Here is a 22,500-nt window from a genome sequence, read left to right on the forward strand (position 1 = left end):
TCAACCAGATAAAGATTTGTACCAATCTCCAACACAAAAGATGTACATTATTTAAAATGACTGAGCATTTAGCTGTAGAGCTGCTACGAGTTCTTACTTTCTACCCTTTGAGTTCATGCTAGTCAGTTAATGATCATGCACCATAGCAGATGGAGCACGGCAGCGAACGATCTACATAGAGAGTTTTGGTGTGTCTATGTTCTCCTCACTTAGCAGGCGAGTTGACCAAGAGGCTGATAACCACAAAACATTGTGTATTCCTTTAGTCACCTGTGGTTTTGTTTCTCTCAGCTCAAGTCCTGAGGGTGTGAGGGGGTTTCCTTCCATTACCTGATCCTGATGGCCAATGCAATTTTCCTCCGCTAACATGCTAGCTGCTAACATGCTAGCTGCTAACATGCTAGCTGCAAGGCTAACGATCTGAGAGGGCAGACTTCCTGTAGGCTACTAACGAGTAACAAACTAATGCATGTCCTCGGGGGGGAGGGGGGCTTTAGAGTCCAACTCCATAGAAAGTCCAGAGTTATTCATTCATGTGTGTATATCCTCTCTGTCCTCTCTGCTCTGCCTTAGACAGGGTGTGGATTTCCTCATTTTAGGGGCAAGGCCATTTGGCCTTCACCATCACACAAATTATTAGGCTTGTGCCAGGGCACAAAGGCCATTGCTCTATTGACATTGTGAAGAGTGATTTTTCTGAAATGTGTGTTAAAATGAGCCAGTTACACATCCTTTGCATCGAGCAGGCTACATTAAACTGAGACCACTGATGCTTTTAAAGCAACTGACAGTAGCAGGCTGGTAGCAGGGCACTGTCCAGGTGGCCCTAGGGATCTCAGGGCATCACGGCCCACCCTGGTCCTGTAATTCTCACCCTGGTCTGCTTAGATCACATTTATATACATGCAGCTTTCCTTGTATTTTCCTTCCGTGCATTTAAAGGCACAGTTCACTCCAAAATCAAAAGTCCATATTTCCTCTTACCTGTATTAGTGATATTTATCCATCTAGATTGTTTTGGTGTTGCAGAGTTGTGTGAGTTGCAGAGATATCGGCCGTAGAGATACCTGCCGTCTCTCTTGTGGTGCTCAAAGTGCCAAAAAGAAAAAAGAAAGGGGAAAAAAAACATTTTTAAAACTCAACAGCAATGTCTATTTCCAGAAATCATGACCCCGCTAAGTTAACTCAAGATGATCTTGTTGTGAGCAGATTTAGGAACTCCTTAGGAACTTTAGGAATTTTCTTTCGATTGAATTACACCCGCTACCTGTCAGTAGCTGTCAGCTGTCAGTCCTTAAGATAATGTATTTTGACTTTGGGGTGAAGTGTCCATTTAAAACATCAACAGAAAACAGACTTTATTTTTTATTTTCTGCAGTTCCCCTAGCCTTGCCAGTGTCAGGTTGCGCTCTGCCTTTGTAGCGCCCCTTCTCTGATCATGTAACACACCTTCTCTGATCATGTAACACACCTTGACCTCTGGAGGCCCGCCGACCTTTCACCCCCTCCATCTCTTTCGTCCCTCCAGACCAGGGCGGCGACAGGCCCGAGACGTGCCGCGGGGCTCCTCCCATCTATGGGGGCAACGGGGAGCTGCTGTCCCCCAGGCTGGGGGCACTGGGTGCTGGTCTAGGGCTGGGGCTGGGGGCAGAGGGCGAGCTGGTGTCCCCCCTGCTCATGGCCCCGGTCCACATCGACCCCTCCTGCCTCCACCCGGACCTGCTGAAGGAGGTGCAGCACGTGGTGATCGCCAGGGATCAGCTACTGCTCCACCTCAACCAGGTCATCGGCAGAGGTCAGTCACAATACTGCATCACACTCAATCTCACTTGTGGTAGTCCTCAAAATATTTATTTACTTATTGATTTATTCATTCATTCATTTGTTTTTTTGGTTATTTGGTTATTTATTTATTGAGGGCGGGTGTCTCCATCTTTGGTGCTCACTGCTCATTGCTGTGGGTTTTCTGCACTGCACTTCTCAGAGATCACCTGTCTATTCGCCTTTTTCATCTCAGCCATTTCGTGTCTAAAAGGCAAGAAGTAACCAGGTGCAACCGAAACATTAACGAGGGCCCGGCACTGGAACACCTAAATGGATTGGAAGTTGGAAACCATCATTACTGTTCTGGATGCACCTGTGTTACTTCCTGCCTTTTAGAGGTCTTCACGGGTCCAAAAAGCTATGCCCAAACCCAAAAGGAAATGTAGTACCCAGAACCGAACCGGACCGGTCTATTATTAGAAAGCTGAGACCCAGACCCGTAAATCCATAAATGTCAGACCTGGACCCGCAGTTGCTTCTTTTGAATGGACCCGAGACCCGGCTCAGATCATCTGTGGTATTTAGGGGAAGGGGGCCTGAAAACCTCTACTGTCAATCAAACAGTGTGGGCAGGATTCTGTTGATGAAGTTTGAGTTTCTGTAGGTGGCGCTCTTTTCTTTGCCTTTTCAGCCATGGCGACATATCAGTATGATCGGAAAGCGTCTTTGAGCAATCAGAGTGCTTGGCTGAAATGACCTGTTGTGTAAACATGGATAATCACCATCCATGTTTGTAGTACTTGTAAGTTGTGACTACAATCTAGTGACACACACTTCGATCCACAAACCTGAAGTCGTAACAAGTACTCAATACACACAATGCATAGAGTGGAAGCCATTGCAGTCCTTCATACATTTGTGCATCTATCCAGCATTGAGGATGGAATGGACCAACACTGTAGTCCAGCAAGCATTCAGTAAATAGTGGGACTAATGTAAAACTATACAAAAGCTAAAGTCACTCACTGAGAGCTTAATTGCCTGCATTATCAAACCACATCCAGACATAAAATCACCTTATATCGTGCGGTTTAACTCGGCCGCACGGATCGAATTCAACAGAGAGCCCGAGAGGAAAAATACCCACAACCCCCTCTGCCCCCCCCCCCCCCCCCCCCCCCAGAGTAAAGAGTGTGGGTTCAGAGGCAGGAGTGTTAAAGTGGCGCAAGATGATTTCTTCACAGCTAGTATTCCCGGGGTCCATTGTTTGGAGTAATCCAACACCCTCGGCCATCTGCAGGGACGTGATAGGAGAACGCCGCGCTCGTTTCTTCCTGCACGCCTGCCAGTCTGGGGCGAGCCCTCGTCTCTTACAGAGGAGCTATAAGTCAATACAAGGCGCAATCACTCGGGCGGAGTGGCCGAGGCTGTTAGCTGGGTTTTGAGTATTAATGAATAAACCTTGGTACTGGGTTTCTTGTGTTGGGGGATTTAGTTTAGTGTGAGGCGGAATAAGAAGGAAGAAACTCATGTGGAAGAGTCAGACTTGCTTGTTCTCAAACTGTGTTTTCAATGGACCAATGTGCAAGAAAAGCTTTGCCTGCCTGCACATGGGAGCACCTTGATGCTTCTGCTCCAAATTGGGTTCATTTTGGAGCAAGAGGACTGTTTTCATGAGGTTTCTGCAACCGCAGTGATCATGGAGCGATGATCGAGAGAACGGCCATGATGCAAGTTCTTAATCTGGATGTTCCTGTGAAGAAGCAGGCCCAGACGTAGATGAGGGAACGCTAATTATACAAAACCCAAAAGCGGCCCACAATATCTGACTCCAAACTAAACAGGTCATTTAGTTAGCAGCATACAGTTACAGTATTCCCATTTATGGACTAGATGTGAAGACGGTGTGGTCTAGCAGGCTTCCTTCGAGGTCTCCAAGTGCATGAAACGACTGTAGAAGAAGCTATAATCTAGTAACTTTCTCCTTGGCAGAGGTGAAATTGAGGTGCCAAAATAGAATCAGATTTGGAGCAGCACATGACACGTCGTCAACGATCACACACGCAAAGTGTTAAGTCTTCAGGGTCTGAATGAGCGATTGTGCAAGAGTTTTTATAGTGCCAATCCATTCACCTAACCTAACTTCCCTTAACACTTTCAAATAAGCCTTGCAAGTAGGAGTACCGCCGGATTCTTGCCGACTGAAACGGTTGTGGCTGTGTGTCTCAATCAAGCCCCCAGGAATAGCGCTGGGCTGTGAAGCCATTTGAACATGGTGGTGAAGCTCTGTATTGCAAGTCACGTGACGCCACGCAGCCCAGAAAGGAAAATTCCCATCCACTTGCATGGGGACTCCGGCAGCTGTTAAACCCAGGGGAATTTTTTCCGGGTGTCACTCAAAGTATAAAACGACTCTTTTAATTATCAACTACCGTAATTTTTTATGGGGCATTTTTTTCTTCAGAAGCCACTAAGAGCCGTATACGGGGGTATTTTCTTCTTTTAATACAGCCATGGGTGGGAGGGGTGGGAGACGTCATGGAACACGTCATGGCACACATGCGCACTTCGCCTTGGGCTTCATGCGCCAATGAGCAACCTCCGTCCAAATGCATGGGTGGGCGTGGCACGTTCTATATGATGCCATGTTAAATCAACAGAATTGAAGGTATTAAGAGACGGACAGAATCCTGTCTATGTTGTTACTGCAGTCAAACAGTCGCTATCTCCAGCTCAGACAAGTTGCTAGGGCTCATTTGTAAACAGCCTCTCAGAGCCAATCAGGACTCTGCTATTTCACATACCGCCAGGTTGGTCCCGCCTATGTTAGTTAACCCTTTACTTGCTGTTGTTGAGAACCTTTTTATGAGAATTTATCATTTTTAGTTGACTTGGGAGTAGTCAATGACTAGTACTAAAATTCAGTAATAATATTAATTGATTGGATTTATATAGTGCCTTTCAAGACACTCAAAGCGCTTCACATATCAGGGGAGGGAGGTTGAGGGAACTCAACTCATTCACCACCGATGTGTAGCACCCACCTGGGTGATGCACGGCAGCCAGTTTGCGCCAGAACGCTCACCACACATCAGCCTATCACGGTGGAGAGTTGAGGACTGAATGTGCCAATTAAGTAACGGGACAATTAAGTGGCCATGATTGAAGGAAGGCCTGTGTGGGAATTTAGCCAGGGCACCGGGGTTACACCGCTACTCTTGCAAAGAGTGCCGATGGGATCTTTAATAGGGGTGGGACAAAATATCGATACTCACGGTATCGCGATATTTCCACTTGCGATACGTTATCGATACACTGGCACCAAGTATCGATATGTTTATTTATTTATTTATTTTTCTTTTTTCTTTTTTTAAAATAAACAGGCTAAAATATTATGCTGTGTGTGGTAGTTGAAACATAGTTTCAAGTTGACGTTTATTTATGTTTGTAGTTGAAACAAAAACATAAATACTGTAGGCTACATGAATGGAAATGTTTGATCATTAATATCTACTTTTAGAAATTATATAGGTAGGTAGGTTATATAGGTTATCTTGTTTTAATAATAATAGTATGGTATGAGTGAGTAGTGAACTCTGAGAGAGTTCATGTCAATTCTGCTAATAAATACATAATACCTGCTTCTTGCCTTTTAGGGGTATTTTTTTCTCTTCAGTTACACAGATATCGTGATGTATCGTAGGTTAAATTTCTTCCAATATATCGATTATCGCAGAATCGCTGTATCGTGATAATATCGTTATCGAGGGCCAAGTATCGTGACCATATCGTATCGTGAGTTACTCCACGATTCCCACCCCTAATCTTTAATGACCACAGAGAGTCAGGACAGTATACAGTCGTTTATGCCCTACTGTCTGACTAATGCATCATGTTCTTACCTGCAGGTCACTTTGGCTGCGTTTTCCATGGAACTCTGCTGGAGCCGGACGGTCAGAGGCAACACTGTGCCGTCAAGTCCCTTAACCGTGAGTACAAACGTCCTTTAAAGAGGGACGACACGTCATGGTGTCATGATGACACGTCATGGTGTCATGATGACACGTCATGGTGTCATGATGACACGTCATGGTGTCATGATGACACGTCATGGTGTCATGATGACACGTCATGGTGCCTCACAAATGACTTTCATTTGATGTGTGAAATGAACAGATTCCTGCTTTATATTCATATATTTACACATTATTCACACCTGGAGTCTGAACAGTAGAGCCACAGCCTTCTACTGTTTCACCAGAGGGTAGCTTTACTGCAGTTTGCGGGTAACATGCATTTTTATTATTTAATGAAAATAGCATCTCTGCATGTAAACTGATGCTGTTTGACACATATTTGAGGTTGAAAAGGGTTGGTGCAGAGGTGTTGCGTACCTGCACAAGAATCTCTGCTTGGCATTGAGTCAACACAGAGCACTCTGACTGGACCATAGTCAATCATGACAGCATCCACCTCTTCAAACCCCACCTGCTCCAACACATCCCAGTGCTCATCACCAGCTGCATTGCTATACTCACATCCATGTTTGTTTTTACCGTTGATTGTCGTCACATCCGCTTCCTGTTCCTCTCTTCTTCTACATTTCTTATGGTGCGATATGCTGCTTTTTAACACTAGCACCCTGTTTACGGGATTCCAACAACTATGACGATGAAGGACGTGCGGGCGGGTAGTGCAGCAGTAGATTCCGTGCCTACCAACACCCGGGTTGCAGGTTCAAGCCCCTGTGGCATCCATAACTTTTGGCCATGTCTGCAGGTTAAGGCCCAATTATACTCAACGTTAAAGACGGAGACGGAGACGGACAGAGCCTTCTGTCCGTACTCTGCGTTCATTTCGTCCGTTTTCTGTTCATCATCTGAAAGCTTACGGATACGCATGAAACGGAGGAAAATCACACACACACTCATGCATTTGACTCTCTACTGCCCACTGGTGGATGTATTACTTAACATGATACCAACGTGTTTGGGGGGAGAGGAACTGGGGGAATAGCGTGCTCCTTCCATATGTCGTGCTGGTGAATCTCCTCGCTCTCAGGTGAAAAGAAGCAGCTGGTGACTGCACATGTAGGAAGCATGTGCTATTCTACACCTTCCCCAGAGGGGGTGTAGCAACGCCCGGGACAGCCTAGCAGGGTTATTAGCTTAAAGAGTCTTACTCAACAGCATTTTGATGCTAGTTGCCAATGGAGAGGAGAGTGCTGGAACCTTCAGAACGCACACTCAGCTCTCAGCACACAGCCACAGATAACTCAACCTACTTCCTGTCCAAACATACATACATCTAACCGTAATTATTCCAGCCGCTGTCACGCTTCATCTGTTTGAATCACAGTTATTGTATGATATCACATCTGTTTAAATCACATAGTTATTGTATGATATCACATCTGTTTAAATCACATAGTTATTGTATGATATCACATCTGTTTAAATCACATAGTTATTGTATGATATCACATCTGTTTAAATCACATAGTTATTGTATGATATCACATCTGTTTAAATCACATAGTTATTGTATGATATCACATCTGTTTAAATCACATAGTTATTGTATGATATCACATCTGTTTAAATCACATAGTTATTGTATGATATCACATCTGTTTAAATCACATAGTTATTGTATGATATCACATCTGTTTAAATCACATAGTTATTGTATGATATCACATCTGTTTAAATCACATAGTTATTGTATGATATCACATCTGTTTAAATCACATAGTTATTGTATGATATCACATCTGTTTAAATCACATAGTTATTGTATGATATCACATCTGTTTAAATCACATAGTTATTGTATGATATCACATCTGTTTAAATCACATAGTTATTGTATGATATCACATCTGTTTAAATCACATAGTTATTGTATGATATCATGACGCCACAATAGCATTATGGACTCATCTCATCAGAAGGCTCTGTGGCCGAGCGCGGGGATGATGGTGATGAACGAGGGTCCGATGGCGAGGATGGCATTAGGCTCCTCTGTAATCGTGTAAGCTGTCACTGTGACCGGGGAGAGATTGATGCTGGAGAGATGTGCAGGGAAGCTCCACGCGACCCCGAGGAACCCCTGGGAGGGGCGCGGCCCGCTGTGGGGGTGCCGTCCCCCGAGATCTGAACCCGTTATTGAGTTTGAGTGATTGAGTGATTTCTCAAGACTGCCTGTCAGTGTCTTTGTGTTTGCTTTCTGCTGCTTTTTTTTTTACATTTGCAAAATCTGTAGCCAATGCTTTTCTCCAGTGCAACCTGTAACGCAACACTAGAACAAGCTTCAATTTGTAGTTCAAAGGTCAGAGCTCCAGTGTCCAGTCAAATATCCATTTTGTCTCCTATGATTGATTGTGTATGTTAGAGACAAATACAGAAACAATGGGGCTGGCATTAGTCTATAAATGTCAATATATGTCATAATATGTCCCGTCTAAATAAACAAATAAAGTATATAATGACAATGCCCCACTGGAAAAAAGGAATTTCAAGAAAGAAAGAAAGAAAAAGCCTTGCTTCTAGGATATTAGATTTATTTTTGGTCTAAAAATATAAACAATCTTGTCAAGCATGTTTTGCAGTAGAAAATTAATACGACATTCCAGCTAATATTGAGCTCGATTTAACCAGTATATATAGGCCCATCACCAGAGCCCAAAATGATTCTTAAAATGTCTTACTCTGATGACTAGCAGCCAAAAGGGAAGGGGAGGGTGTGCAAGCAGGGTGCCTACCGGTACTTTCTTTGGAAAAGAGTTGGCGACACTGTGAGTCACCTATATAGTAGGTTTTACATCTAGTCTTGTTACTCGATAAATTACTAAAAATCAAAATGATAAACTCTCCATTTTCCAACTTTGATTAACCGACTCTTTGTTTCAGCACTAGCCTTCAACTTTGCTGCGACAACAGAGATGTCAGTCTTGTCCTAAACTCGGAGGGCATAGCCATCCTCCATGACGTAATCCCCTTCGTTAACTTTCAAATCAAAGCACAGAAAGCAAATGTCATTTTCCCTCAGTCTATCCTTCAGTCTCTGCTCTAACCTGAGTGTCATCTCCCTCAGTCTATCCTTCAGTCTCTGCTCTAACCTGAGTGTCATCTCCCTCAGTCTCTCCTTCAGTCTCTGCTCGAACCTGAGTGTCATCTCCCCTCAGTCTCTGCTCGAACCTGAGTGTCATCTCCCTCAGTCTCTGCTCTAACCTGAGTGTCATCTCCCCTCAGTCTATCCTTCAGTCTCTGCTCTAACCTGAGTGTCATCTCCCTCAGTCTCTGCTCTAACCTGAGTGTCATCTCCCCTCAGTCTCTGCTCTAACCTGAGTGTCATCTCCCCTCAGTCTCTGCTCGAACCTGAGTGTCATCTCCCTCAGTCTCTGCTCGAACCTGAGTGTCATCTCCCCTCAGTCTCTGCTCGAACCTGAGTGTCATCTCCCTCAGTCTCTGCTCTAACCTGAGTGTCATCTCCCCTCAGTCTATCCTTCAGTCTCTGCTCTAACCTGAGTGTCATCTCCCTCAGTCTCTGCTCTAACCTGAGTGTCATCTCCCTCAGTCTCTCCTTCAGTCTCTGCTCTAACCTGAGTGTCATCTCCCTCAGTCTCTGCTCGAACCTGAGTGTCATCTCCCTCAGTCTATCCTTCAGTCTCTGCTCTAACCTGAGTGAAAGGCTAATCAGGCTAAGCAGATTACAGCAGAGGCAGCGGGGGTAAAGAGCAGCCACACCAGGGCCAGTGATGCAATTGGGAAATGGGAACGTGGTGTGGGTCAGGTGGGGGTGGGGTGGGGGGGGGGGGGGGTGGTGGTGTGGGTCAGATGAGGGTGGGGGGGAGAGGGCACATCCCATCACCTCCTGATTCCCCAAAGCTGGAACGACCTTCCCGCTTCTCTCCTCCAGACACATTTAATATAAATGCTTTTAATTTGACAACATAAACATTCTAAATTGCCACTAGCTTTACTTCCTGTTGCAATGTTTGCTAATACAATAGCTGACAGGAAATAAGCTGGGTTTCAAATGAAGCAATAAGCCCTAAGAGGTCATGGGTTACAGTGACTTCACAGTGACTTCACAGTGGAGAAGAGGTGTGGTGGACTCCTCTCTAGGCAGGTTTCAGGGTGTCTCCAGCAAATTGATGAATTGTTGAACATTATTTGATTTACAGTACAAGAAGTTGATACCTGATGCACCATTTGTGTGTGTATCGCTTTAAGACCTTTAAGGTCTTAAAGGGATACACACACAAATGAGGGATATACATGCAAATGCTGCATCAGGTATCAATGGGTTAACACAATTAGAGAAGAATGACTGGCTTGATGATAGTTTCACTGTTATCTCTCTACTATAATACAGATATTCATGAACTTCTGAACAAAATCATATCTGACAATAACAAATGTTCTCAGATTTGATTCATCCCATCGCTCTGATGTGGCCTAAATCGGGGGTCTTTGATATGAAAAAGTTTGAGAATCACTGATGTAAATGATTACAAAAGTGAAAACGTTAAAATTACTAAAGTTTGAGTTGTTCGGCTGAGTTTTTCACATGACAACAACAATAACAATAAGCTCTTCCCATTCACTTCTATCATTTGACTCGACTTCTCTCTGTAAGGACATCTTGAAAATCACAAATGAAATATTGGTGAGATTCTCCACATGTTCTGTGATGTGGGTTATAATAACAGTCTTCTCCCCCTCAGGCATCACAGACCTGGAGGAGGTGTCCCAGTTCCTGAAGGAGGGGATCATCATGAAGGACTTCAGCCACCCCAACGTGCTCTCCCTGCTGGGCATCTGCCTGCCACCAGAGGGCTCCCCTCTGGTCGTCCTGCCCTACATGAAGCACGGAGACCTGCGCAACTTCATCCGCCACGAGGGACACGTAAGGCACCGCACACCGGGGCCGCGCACGCACGCACGCACGCACGCACGCACGCACGCACACACGCACGCACGCACAATAACATTATAATGATCCCTCTGGGGATATTTGGGTTGTTATCGCTGCAACTATAAAACATACAGCAAGAAAATACTTTACTTTACTTCACTTTATTTCATTTGGCAGACGCCTTTATCCAAAGCGACGTACAAGTTATTTACAATAAAAAAACAACAAGAATACAAGTCAGAGACTAGCAAAAATAGAACAATATAAACAATATAAATACCATGGTTGCATCCCGGTGGCTGAATTGAATCATTTAGAAGAATCTGGACTTTGATTATGCACAAAGCACTTTCCATCTTTGTGTTGGTCCAATTTGCGTACTGTTTATCCCCCCGCCATCAACATGTGACTTAAAGAGGGGTGTATTTGTACTGGGAGTCCAAAGGAGAATCAGTCCAAATCAGACTGGGCTGAAGTGGGCCGTTTTGTGTGGCAGTCCTCTGACAGCTGTGTGTCCTGCAGAACCCCACGGTGAAGGATCTGATGGGCTTTGGGCTCCAGGTGGCTCGAGGCATGGAGTATCTGGCCAGCAAGAAGTTTGTCCACCGCGACCTGGCTGCCAGGAACTGCATGTGAGTTCTCACACCCAGCACAGACACACAGACGAGATCACAGTGATCTCTCTGTAGATATGTATTTTAGAGAGAGAAATGTACAGTAGATCAGAGTCAACTAGAGTTAATTACAATACAATACAATACATTTACAATACAATAGAGAAGACAAGGGTAGAGTAGGGTGGAATAGAGCAGAATAGGCCCTTTTAACAGCAACCGTTTTGAGGTGGTAAAGCAGGAAATAAAGCAGTTGTAACAAATACCAGTAATGATGATTCCGTTCCATTTAGGGGCTATTGGTTACACCTGCTTTTCTTCCTGCTTTACCACCTCAAAACGGCTGCTGTGAAAAGGGCCTATTGAGACTGAATTAGAATTTAATAGGATGGATACAGAGAGACTAGGCTAGAGGAGAGTACAGTCCAGGTAAGTAGAATAGAGCAGTGGTTCCCAATGTGGGGTCTGGGGTCCATCAGGGGTCCTTGAGGGGGTTCCAGGTGGTCCCCAGCAAGTTGATGAAGGGTTAAACTTCAACAATATCCCTATTAAGAGAATGAGTAGAAGAATGATTATTTTAATCACAGTTGAACTGTTATCTCTGTACCTACAGTACAGTCTTGGAATTCTGGACAAAATCATATCTAACTATAAAAACATTCTTAATTTGGGTCAGAGTAACATCAAATCTAGGTCCATGGTTGTAATGTGGACTAAATTAAGCGTCCTTGATATGAAAAGGGTTGAGGATCACTGGAATAGAGTCAGGTAGAACAGAGTTATACAGAGTAGAGTTGAATAGAATAGAGTAAAATAGAGTAGTAAGTAGAGAATAGAATAGAATAGATTTTATTTTTTTTCTCTCCATAAAGCAAGAATTCATAGTATTCCCATGATGTCACATGCATTTCCTACCAATATGGTTTACAATACACACAACTCATTGGCTGTTTTTAGCATTTGATTGTAATCACCTGTTAATTGATTACAATCACCTGTTATTGTCCTACCAAGATGGCCGTGTGATGATGTAACAGAATACTATGAATGAATAGACAAAGCTGAAGCTAGAGGAGTCGACTCGGCCTGTGGGTTTTACCTTACTGACTGACCTGTGAAGTGGGAAGCTGGAGCACGTATGTTTGCTCCAGCTCCCGCGCGTTCATTCACAAAGATGCTTAGCTCACGTGCGCCCCCTGGCAGGCTGGACGAGAGCTACACGGTGAAGGTGGCAGACTTCGGCCTGGCGCGGGATGTGTACGATAAAGAATACTACAGCGTCCACAACAAGAGCGGAGTCAAGCTGCCCGTCAAGTGGATGGCTCTGGAGAGTCTGCAGACACACAAGTTCACCCCCAAGTCCGACGTGGTGAGGGGTCACGCGCGCACACACACACACACACACACACACACACACACACACACACACACACACACACACACACACATACACACATACACACATTTACACACACATGTCCACTGACATGAACACTTGTCAATAAAGTTTTCACATTTAAAAGTCGATCTATACACTGCATGAAATATCCATCTCTATAAGAATATCATCTCATATCAAGTCTTAAAACTATTTAAGTATTGCACTGCATTGGAAGATTTTTGCCAACGTGGTGCAATAGTTTTACTTGTTTCTGATTGACAACTTGTTTGAAGAATTCTATTTTTGATTTTTTTTTGTGATCAATTTTTTATTGACATCATTGACGAGTGAAACTGCATCGGAAACATGGCAGATTTTAACTTTTTTGAAAGAAAACTAGATTTTAAGTCTCAATTCTAGACTTAAGATCGATATTTTTGCAGTGCCCATGTTCTTTCAGACCCTCTTTTAGGCCTGAGTGTAAATCAGTCTCTTGTCTCTAAGAGGATAAATACTCCATACTTTCACATTCGTTTTGAAAATGTCGATGCAAACAAGGTAATTTATGATTTTAGGAATATTAAAGAAGTGTCAATGTCTTGAAACAAGTCAGAATAAGGCAAATTATGCCCCAATAGTACCAAGAAAACCCCACTTAATTTAAGAGAGTTTCTGAAACAGGTTAATCTGTAATTGGAAATAGTGAAAATGATCTCACCACTGGCAGAATTCCTGTTTTGATTGGAGCGTTTGTGTTCCCTCTCTGTTCTCCTAGTGGTCGTTTGGCGTGTTGCTATGGGAACTGATGACCCGCGGAGCCCCGCCCTACTCTGACGTCAACTCCTTCGACATCACCATATTCCTGCTCCAGGGGAGGAGGCTGCTGCAGCCAGAGTTCTGCCCCGACGCACTGTGAGCGCACACACACACACACACACACTCTCTCTCTCTCTCTCTCTCTCTCTCTCTCTCTCTCTCTCACACACACACCCACTCTCTCTCGCTCTCTCTCTCTCTCTCTCTCTCACACACACACACACACACATCATTTGTGCGTACTGTGCATCATGCTAGTGGCTTACGCTTGGGGAAACTGGCTGGTCGAGATAGGATTGACTTGCACTCATTACTAGCTATTTATATCAGTTGGTAACTGAGAATAGAGTAGCACAATGGGTGTTTATTTATATGAAAATGTTTTGGATTATCAACAGGAAAGTATTTCGAAGTCAATGTAGTACATGTTTGACACTATCTGAACTGTCCTCATGCAGTAAACCCCGCCCAACTAGCACTCCAAGTTGTTGATTGATTGATTGATTTTATTTATGGATATAGCAGAACAAAATCCAAATAGACTGGTAAAAGTGTGAACACTTATGTCCAACATGGACCTGTTGAAAACAGGTGTGAGCTGACGCTATGCAGATAGCGTCGGTGCATCTCTGCAGTCTGTGAGTCAGAGAGCGAGGCTGGAAGTGGAACAGAAGCAGGGCGCGCAGAGGTGACTCACCTCCCCAAACATTCCCCTCATTCTTCACTCCTGATCGTTCACAGTGTCCACTGATTGAATTTGTCTTCATTTAAACACTGATATGGGCTGTTAAAACAATGTTACAGAAGTCATTTAAACACTGATACGGACTGTTAAGGCAATGTTACACAAGTCAAACTCTGACAAGGCAAAGTGTTTTACTGCAAAATGAGAATGAATGATGCCTGCTCTGTACAGAATGCTTGCCGATCATCTTGGAAACATATTTAAGTTATGAGCTAGTTTAAGACGTTTTCCTACCAAATGCTAACATTCCTGAGAATGGCGTCATCTATAATTTTACCTCCTGGGTGGCGAATTTCAATAATTAATTTTATGTTTACATGTGTAGTATTCTGATCAAGTTGAATGCCTCAAGTTGTCTCTACTATAGCTCCAGTCCAATCACTTCAGACCATAATTTGCTGCAGACAGGTTGACGGGTTCAAGGGTAGTTAATTTTATAGGTAATATATCTTCATAAATAAAACAACTAAAACACAGAAAGAGCAAAGAGGAAGAAAAACAACTCACCTCTGAACTGAATGAATGAACAAAAATGTGACAGCAGAATTGAGAAATCCAGAAGAACAGAAAGTAAATAACAAAAGAGCTCTACAAGGAAGAAAACGGCAAAAGAAAAACTAAGTGCATTACGTAAAATTAAAGGAAATAAATGAAAATGGACCTAAGACAGAAAATGAACTCAAGCTATTTATCCCGTGAACTGCAGCTTCCAGACAGGAACAAGCTCATTTAGAACATTATTGAGCCAACAGCCAATCAGTATCCCTGGATCAGCCATGCTATCAAATAGAAATGTATGGTTGAGTTGAGATTAGTAGGGTGTTGGTGCTTGTGCTCCACCAGAAAGCACACCCGGAAAACCCGGAAAACACCCGGAAAACCACAAACCTTCAACACAGAGTTTTTAGACAATTTGTTTTCAAAACATCTGCCGATAAAAATTTAAAATAGATTTATTTTGGTCTTTTTCAGTTTGCATACCACAGTTTATTGAAAGGATAATATGAATGTTTTATTTTGTGACGTTTTAATATTCCTGAAGAATTTCATTCCACGTCCATTTTTAAAAGAATAATTATCACCACATTACTCAATATTTAAATAATTGAAATTCAATCATTTCAATTTACTATGAATCTAATTTTGAAACATTATTGCCAAAGCAGCAGTGTATTATGTAATAATAATTTATATATATATATATATATATAGATGTGATTATTTTGAATCAAAAATATACAGCTACTGTAGTAGTCTATACACAGGGATGCGCGCACCACAACTGTAACTTTTGCCATACATTTATTTGCTACCTGCTACAACTTCCTAACTTGTCTGCTAAACGAAAAATTACTTCTTATCTTCATCTTCATTACCTCCTGTCCTGACTGAAGTATTCTTGGTACACAAGCGTATGATTTATAAGCCTCTGGGTCTAACTGGTGATGTCTCTGTTCTGTCCTCTCCTCCTCCTCCTCTCCTCCCATCCTCTCCTCCTCCTCTCCTTCCATCCTCTCCTCCTCCTCCTCTCCTCCTCCTCCTCTCCTCCCATCCTCTCCTCCTCCTCCTCTCCTCCCATCCTCTCCTCCTCCTCCTCTCCTCCTCCTCTCCTCTCCTCCTCCTCCTCTCCTCCTCCTCCTCTCCTCCCATCCTATCCTCCTCGTCCTCTCCTCCTCCTCCCATCCTCTCCTCCTCCCATCCTCTCCTCTCCTCCTCAGCTACACGGTGATGGTGGAGTGCTGGCACCCTAAGCCTGAGCGGCGGCCCTCCTTCTCGGAGCTGGTGTCACGCATCTCCGCCATCTTCTCCAGCTTCAGCGGCGAGCACTACGTCCTGCTCAACACCACCTACGTCAACATCGACAAGATCAGCCCCTACCCCCCACTGCTCACCCTCCACTCCACCTCCTCTGCCCCATCCACCTCCACCTCCCTGCCCTCCCCCTCACACATCGCCCGCCTGGAGCGAGACTGCTGCACCTGAGAGGGCGAAACCCAGACTCAAAAAACTCAAAAAAAGACTCGGAGAGAGAGAGAGAGAGCTGAGGAGGTGATGAAGACTCAAGGGGGACTACTGTATCTACTTGCCAAACACTGGACGTTGTATGCTGAGGAAAAACAAACACTAACTGTCAACTCAATGTACATAAACCGACTTTTGAGCTCCTCGAGCATCGCTGAATGATCGGGGCCTCCGTGAACTAGAGGGGCCGACCGTATCGACTTCACCCCCTGCTTTTTGACCTCTCATCGACCCCCCCTTCCCCCCGGGGAGCGCGAGGTCAGCCCCCCTCCCACTGCAGTGGTTCTCAACGTGAGGGCCGGGGACCTCCAGCCTCCAGGGGTCCCCCAGAAAAGTGATACATTTTTAACCTTCACAATTAGAGAATGGAGAAGAAAGACTCATGTAATTCTGGACAAAACTACCTACTACCCTATCTAACAATAGAAATACTCTCATATTGGGGTCCAAATCTCATCAAATGGGGGTCCGTGGATCGTAGCCCTAATGTGGACTAAATTAGGACTTTGATATGGAAAAGGTTGAGTACCACTGTCTGTCCTACAAGACATTACAACAACGCACAGGAACGCCTCCTCCAAAAGATTTCCAGTGGACAAACCATCTCCGAAGCACAACGCGGCTCCTCCGACACCCCGACGTCTCAAAGACCGCTGTGACGTCCCCACATGGTGTTTGTTTGTCATGGTGTTTGTTTCCCGCTCTTCTCTCTGGGTGGCATCGTGTGCTTCGAGACGCGGATCCAGCTAACGTGAACATCAGTCAACACCTCCAACACTCTGAATGCCACCCTCGCATGTCCCGCTCCTGCACTCAGACCCAACTAAGCCCGCGCGCTTTGTTATTAAGCTACATTTCGATGCCCCAGGTGAGTAAGCCGAGGCACGGTAGGGGTCCTCGCTGGCAGGTGATGGGGGAGGGGGGGGGGGGGGGGGGGCGTGCAGTTCACTGGATACTTTATGTGTATAATTATCTTTCCACGATTGGCTTTTGATGTGCTCGGAGGAAAGAACAGAAAAGAGAAGAAATGTCCCGCTGCCTTGGCGTGACTCACCTGTGTGGAATCCTCCCCAGATGTTTCTCACTCAAAAGGGTTTGGAAGCGTTTCTTTCCTTTCCTTTCCTTTCCTTTCCTTTCTTCTTCTTTTCTCCTTGGGAACACTTTAGCCTGAAACGTCCCGTCATAATGTCGACATGAGTGCGTGTCAAAACAGTACAAGTCTGACAACGTGCACACACTTGAAAGCTGTTTGGAAAAGGAGAAGGAGAACAAATGGGAAACCATGTCATCTTGGATTTTTGTGGGTTGATGAATTGTCAGAGTTGCTTAATAATGTCAGATCTTTGTCAGTCTTGCATAATTCACATTTGATTGAAAAAAGAATATGCTGTACCTGTTTTACCTGGTGAAAATACACTAAACTCGCAGCCTGAGGGGTTTAAGTTTTGATTTAACTGGAGGGCAAACATACATATATTCTCATCTCATTATTGCCCAGTTTAGTTGGTCAAGACGTTGTTGATTAAGTCATTGTCAGTCAAGATATCCGCAAAGAACTTGTTCTCCCAGACAGATTTCATTAAAGGATGAGTTCACCCAAAAATGTGAATTCAGTCATTATCTACTCTCACCCCCGTGCCAGTTTTTTACTCCACAAAACATTCGTGGAGTTTTCCAGCAAAACACTGTTGCAGCAGCATCGTCCTAAACAATGAAGTGAATGGTGACTAACTTTCAAATGTAAAAAGAAAAAAAAATTCACTGAAGCCGTCAGCTGAAAGTTACGTTTTCACTTTCACTTTCACCACAGCTACAGTGAAGAATTCTGCTGAAAACCGCATGTACAATAAATGACGCCTTTGCAAGTCAACTTGACATCTCAGGGCTTGTGGAGACTTGGATTACACTAGACGAGCAGTGTGGATTTTTTTTATTTTTGTTTGTTTGTTTTTTACATTTGTAAGTTGGTCACCATTCACTTCAATTGTTTAGGAGATTGCTGTGATTCTGTTTCCCTGGAAAACTCCACAAATGTTTTGTGGACAAAAAAAACTGAGCAGATAATGACTGAATTTTCATTCTTAGGTGAACTTATCCGAGCTTTAAAATGATCTACTGTATTCCGCTCCTGTTTGCCCAAAAGGCCTCTTCTACCCATCTGGCTCCAAACACCCAACATGTTATTATGGTGACTGTCAGTGACAGCTATATATATCACTGTATGTTTTATGACGCTGTGTAGTCGTTATGAAGAAACATTTTAATGTTTAAAACAATGCCCCCCTTTTTGCCTTTGCGTTGTGTAGCAGGGTCTTTTGTTTTGTGTGTGTTTTGAATGGCTGCTAATGTGCCCGGGCCATTGACGGACAGGTATGAATGTTTGCTATGACAAGAAAATTGCTGTACTATATTTTTGTATTGATGATGAGCCTGTTAGATAAACGTGGTCCAATGAAAGACCAATTATAGCCGAGCAAATAGTGCCGTGTACCACGAACAAAGCCACTTAACCAATCCTTTGTTTCCGACTCAAACCACTGCCATTTTGTAAATAAGTAAATAAGGAGAGGGGATGTGTGAGTCTGTCTGCGGCCTGCCAAGCTGTGCGTTTTACTGAGAAATGTGTGTGTGCTCATATACCTTCTGATTGTTGCTGGTACATCATAGTACAAGCTAGGGCTGGGCAACGTATCGATATTATATCCATATCGTGATATGAGACTAGATATCGTCTTAGATTTTGGATATTGTGATATGGCATAAGTGTTGTCTTTTCCTGGTGTTAAAGGCTGCATTACAGTAAAGTCGTGTCATTTTCTGAACTTACCAGACTGGTCTAGCGGTTATATTATTTGCCTTTGCTCATTTAGTCATTTATATCCACATTACTGATGAATATTTATGAAAAATATCACTGCGTCAATATTTTGTGAAAGCACTAATATACCCTAAAATATTGTCACGATATTGAGATATTTGTTCAAAAATAACCTGATATTTGATTTTGTCCATATTGCCCAGCCCTAGTACAGGAAATAACTTGGAGTTGAACAAACTGGAGCTGATGCCACCTCATGCCCCTGACTCAAAGACCGCCGTTAACTTTTCACCATGTGATTGTCTCCATGTAAACTCCACCACTTCGCCTGTGCTTATCACTGTCTGTTCTGTGTGTGTGTGTGTGTGTGTGTGTGTGCGTGTGTGTGTGTGTGTGTGTGTGTATAAAATGTTGTTGTCTATAAAAAACATCCTGAAGGTACATGTTCCTATGTAATGTCAGATTGATTTCTCAGTGTAATAAAGCTATACTATCAGAGTATCTCCGCGCTGTTCATTCCTGTATTGACAGATTCTTTGTATGACAGCTGGGCAACCGGCCGTAATAATGTGTTTTATTGGACAAACCTGTCGGTGAGGCAGAGATCAAACAGGCTTGTATAGAATTGTAATTACAAGTACCCATTGTTGAAGATGACTACCTGCTTGAATAGGCTGGGTTTATTCTCATAGTTTCCATATGGTGAGGCAGAGGGATTGAGCAACTGATGTGTAGCTGCCAGGCAGACGCCCCCAACCTCCCCCTAGTTGTAGACTAGAACATACTTCCTCCAATACATGTGCAGTCGCCAGCCGCTTCTTTTCACCTGACAGCGAGGTCATAGGAGGACTTTATTCCCCCCCGTTCCCCTCCTCAAGTTCAACTTTATTATTTGTCCCAAGTGGGCAATTTGCGCTGCAGCAAGCATGAAACCGCATAGCAAAACATAAAAACACAACAGTTTACATAGACAAGTATCCTCCGTTACCCCCCCAAGTCATCGGCATTTCGTGCAAATCAATGCTACAAATATAATGTAATGCACCTCAATATTAATAATTGTCACAGACTCTATCATCACCAGCAGCAGCAGATGACCTCCTGCCAGCAGCGTTCAAGGCTGGACAGAAGGAGTTTGTTGTAGCTGTGTTGGTGGCCATAGGGGCACATTAACGTAGGCCAGATGGTAACAGCTTGTACTCTGAGGTGAGAGGAGGGCCACTTTCTGAACGGATGGTCATAGCTTTATTAAGCTCTTGCTTGTTGAATAATGTGATTCAAACTGAACTGTACTCTCACTACACTTGCCACCTCCACAATCCTATGTGTGAACTACTCTGACAAAATCAGTCACACTGACCCCGAAACACTTGAGTTTTATACAGTGTTGGAAAGAGGATAATGTAAGCTTTCTGGTGATATTAAAATGATCTTTGTACTCCACCCCTTTATGTCTTGACTGTTTCCAAACTATGTTTTTGAGAAAAACAGCCTCAAAGTTTGACAAAGTAAGCTAGTTCTGCTTATTTTATTCTGGACTCCACTAGAGTAACTTGGCATGATTCGCAGTTCCAAAAAACGATATCACATCACATCGCTTATATTTTGACATTGTGATTGAGAAGTAGCTGAAGGGTTTCATGTATGATCTATGTATGTAGTGTTAAAGTTGTGTGAACTGTCACAGTTTAGAAATGTGTGAATTTAGTTCAAAAGTATCTAGACCCGTCTTCTCGTTCAAATCTCCTAAACTCTCGTTCAGAACAGTCGAAATCCCGCAATTTTGTCTAATGGGGATAACTTTCACATACGTCTACATCATTATTTGACACTTTAGCCACGTTTGATATGAACATTAACATTGTAACAGAATATGACACAAAATATGGGAAAGCATAATAGTTCCACTTTGAGCAAAAGAGGTGTTGCTGGCCTTTCATACACATTTCAGTGTTTGAATCAAATTTCAGGTGGTTATCAGTCATGGTGCCCAGGTATTTATAATCGCTTTACATATCCACTGCCCGACCCTTGACCCCACTGCTCTGGGGAACTGGGGGAGGTTGTGTGAAGTGTTGAATATTCAAATGGAGATGTGCAACAATGTCCTTATGTGGTAAAGAAGGGTCATTATTTAGACAAAGAAAGGTGAAAGGTCAGTATTTGACTAAGGCCAACATGCTCCGTGTTTGCACAACATTTGGAGTGAGACCTCTCCTTTTGTGTGTGTCCGTGCTATTTCAACCGTGTTTGCTCTCGCTTTATGACCTCCGACCCCTCACCCCGCGCTCCCCTCTCTCCTCTCTCGACCCCGAGGTGTCGTCTAGACTTTCTCCCTCCCTCCCTCCCTCCCTCCCTCCCTCCCTCCCTCTGTCTGTTTGGAGGAGCTGTGACTCTCGACGTGTGTGGCTTTTTCGACACATTGTCCTTGCAGTGTTGTTTTCTGCTCCTACACAGGGTCTCTGTCATGCCCGCATGATAGCAGGGGTTTTCAAAGTCTGAGACTGTGGGCCTCCCCAGAGACAAAGCTTGGAAAAAAGCCATACATGTTACTTCAGTCATACAGACATTTGACATACTTCAGACTAACACCAAATATATAAAAAGGCTTGTCTGAACTCTGAAGGCATTTATTAGTTTCTGTCTCTGGGAAAGTGGGAAAAACTGTCTCTCCCAAACACTATCTCTGAACTATCTCTTTAACCAAATCACACACATTTAGGCTATGCTATGTGATCTCCTTTTGATAACTAATATCATTTTTTTTTCACTTCCATTCACTGAGCCTCCCCTGAAACCGCTTGGAGCCCTCCTGGGGAGGCCCACCTCCCACTTTGAAAATGTCTGACCTATAGCCTATGCCAAATATTATTACTTTAAAAAAATCCAACTAATGTTACTTATTCCTTCTCAAACTACTTTCTACAAATGCTACTCTATTTCCTTTAAAAAAGTTGGTAACGCTTTAGAATACAGCTCGCAAATTACCCTGTAAGTACAGGGTAACAAGATCTGTACTTACAGGGTAAGTACAGGGTACCACATCTGTAGTTACAGGGTACTGTAAGTATGGGGTACAAGAGTCTTAGCTGTCATAGACTGTGTTGCACAGTTGATTTCACTACTGTTTCACTACAAATGTGATATTGTGAGTCGCTTTGGATAAAAGCATCTGCTAAATGACGTGATGTAATGTGTAATGTCCTTTAACTTTTCACTTATTATATATTTCAATTTGATGTCACTGAGGTGTTTAATTGTTGCTGTGTTTGTATTCTCTGCTGCACCTGGTTTAATAGGTTCCAGGTGTGTTGAGTAGAGGCGGTCAATGTGATAGAATCAATCTCGTTTTGCCCAGAATGCAATGATGACGTTTCGGCCGTCCAGCCTTCTTCAAAATCAACTGCTGTTGATTTTG

General features: G+C 43.6%; 1 protein-coding gene across 1 annotated transcript in view; it reads left to right on the top strand.

Annotated features, from left to right (window-relative positions):
* The window catches only part of met (MET proto-oncogene, receptor tyrosine kinase), a 104,864-nt gene extending 87,729 nt beyond the window's left edge, over window positions 1–17,135 (top strand). Inside the window, exons 15-21 of the mRNA XM_083655141.1 lie at window positions 1,529–1,795; window positions 5,673–5,753; window positions 10,496–10,677; window positions 11,209–11,318; window positions 12,504–12,669; window positions 13,457–13,593; window positions 15,961–17,135. Coding sequence (XP_083511267.1) covers window positions 1,529–1,795; window positions 5,673–5,753; window positions 10,496–10,677; window positions 11,209–11,318; window positions 12,504–12,669; window positions 13,457–13,593; window positions 15,961–16,225 — 1,208 coding nt within the window. The 3' untranslated portion in view covers window positions 16,226–17,135. The remainder of the gene's footprint in view (window positions 1–1,528; window positions 1,796–5,672; window positions 5,754–10,495; window positions 10,678–11,208; window positions 11,319–12,503; window positions 12,670–13,456; window positions 13,594–15,960) is intronic.
* The last annotated feature ends 5,365 nt before the right edge of the window (window positions 17,136–22,500 follow it).

Source organism: Poromitra crassiceps (genome assembly GCF_964638095.1).
Source record: "Poromitra crassiceps genome assembly, chromosome: 18".
Taxonomy (NCBI): Eukaryota; Metazoa; Chordata; class Actinopteri; order Beryciformes; family Melamphaidae; genus Poromitra; species Poromitra crassiceps.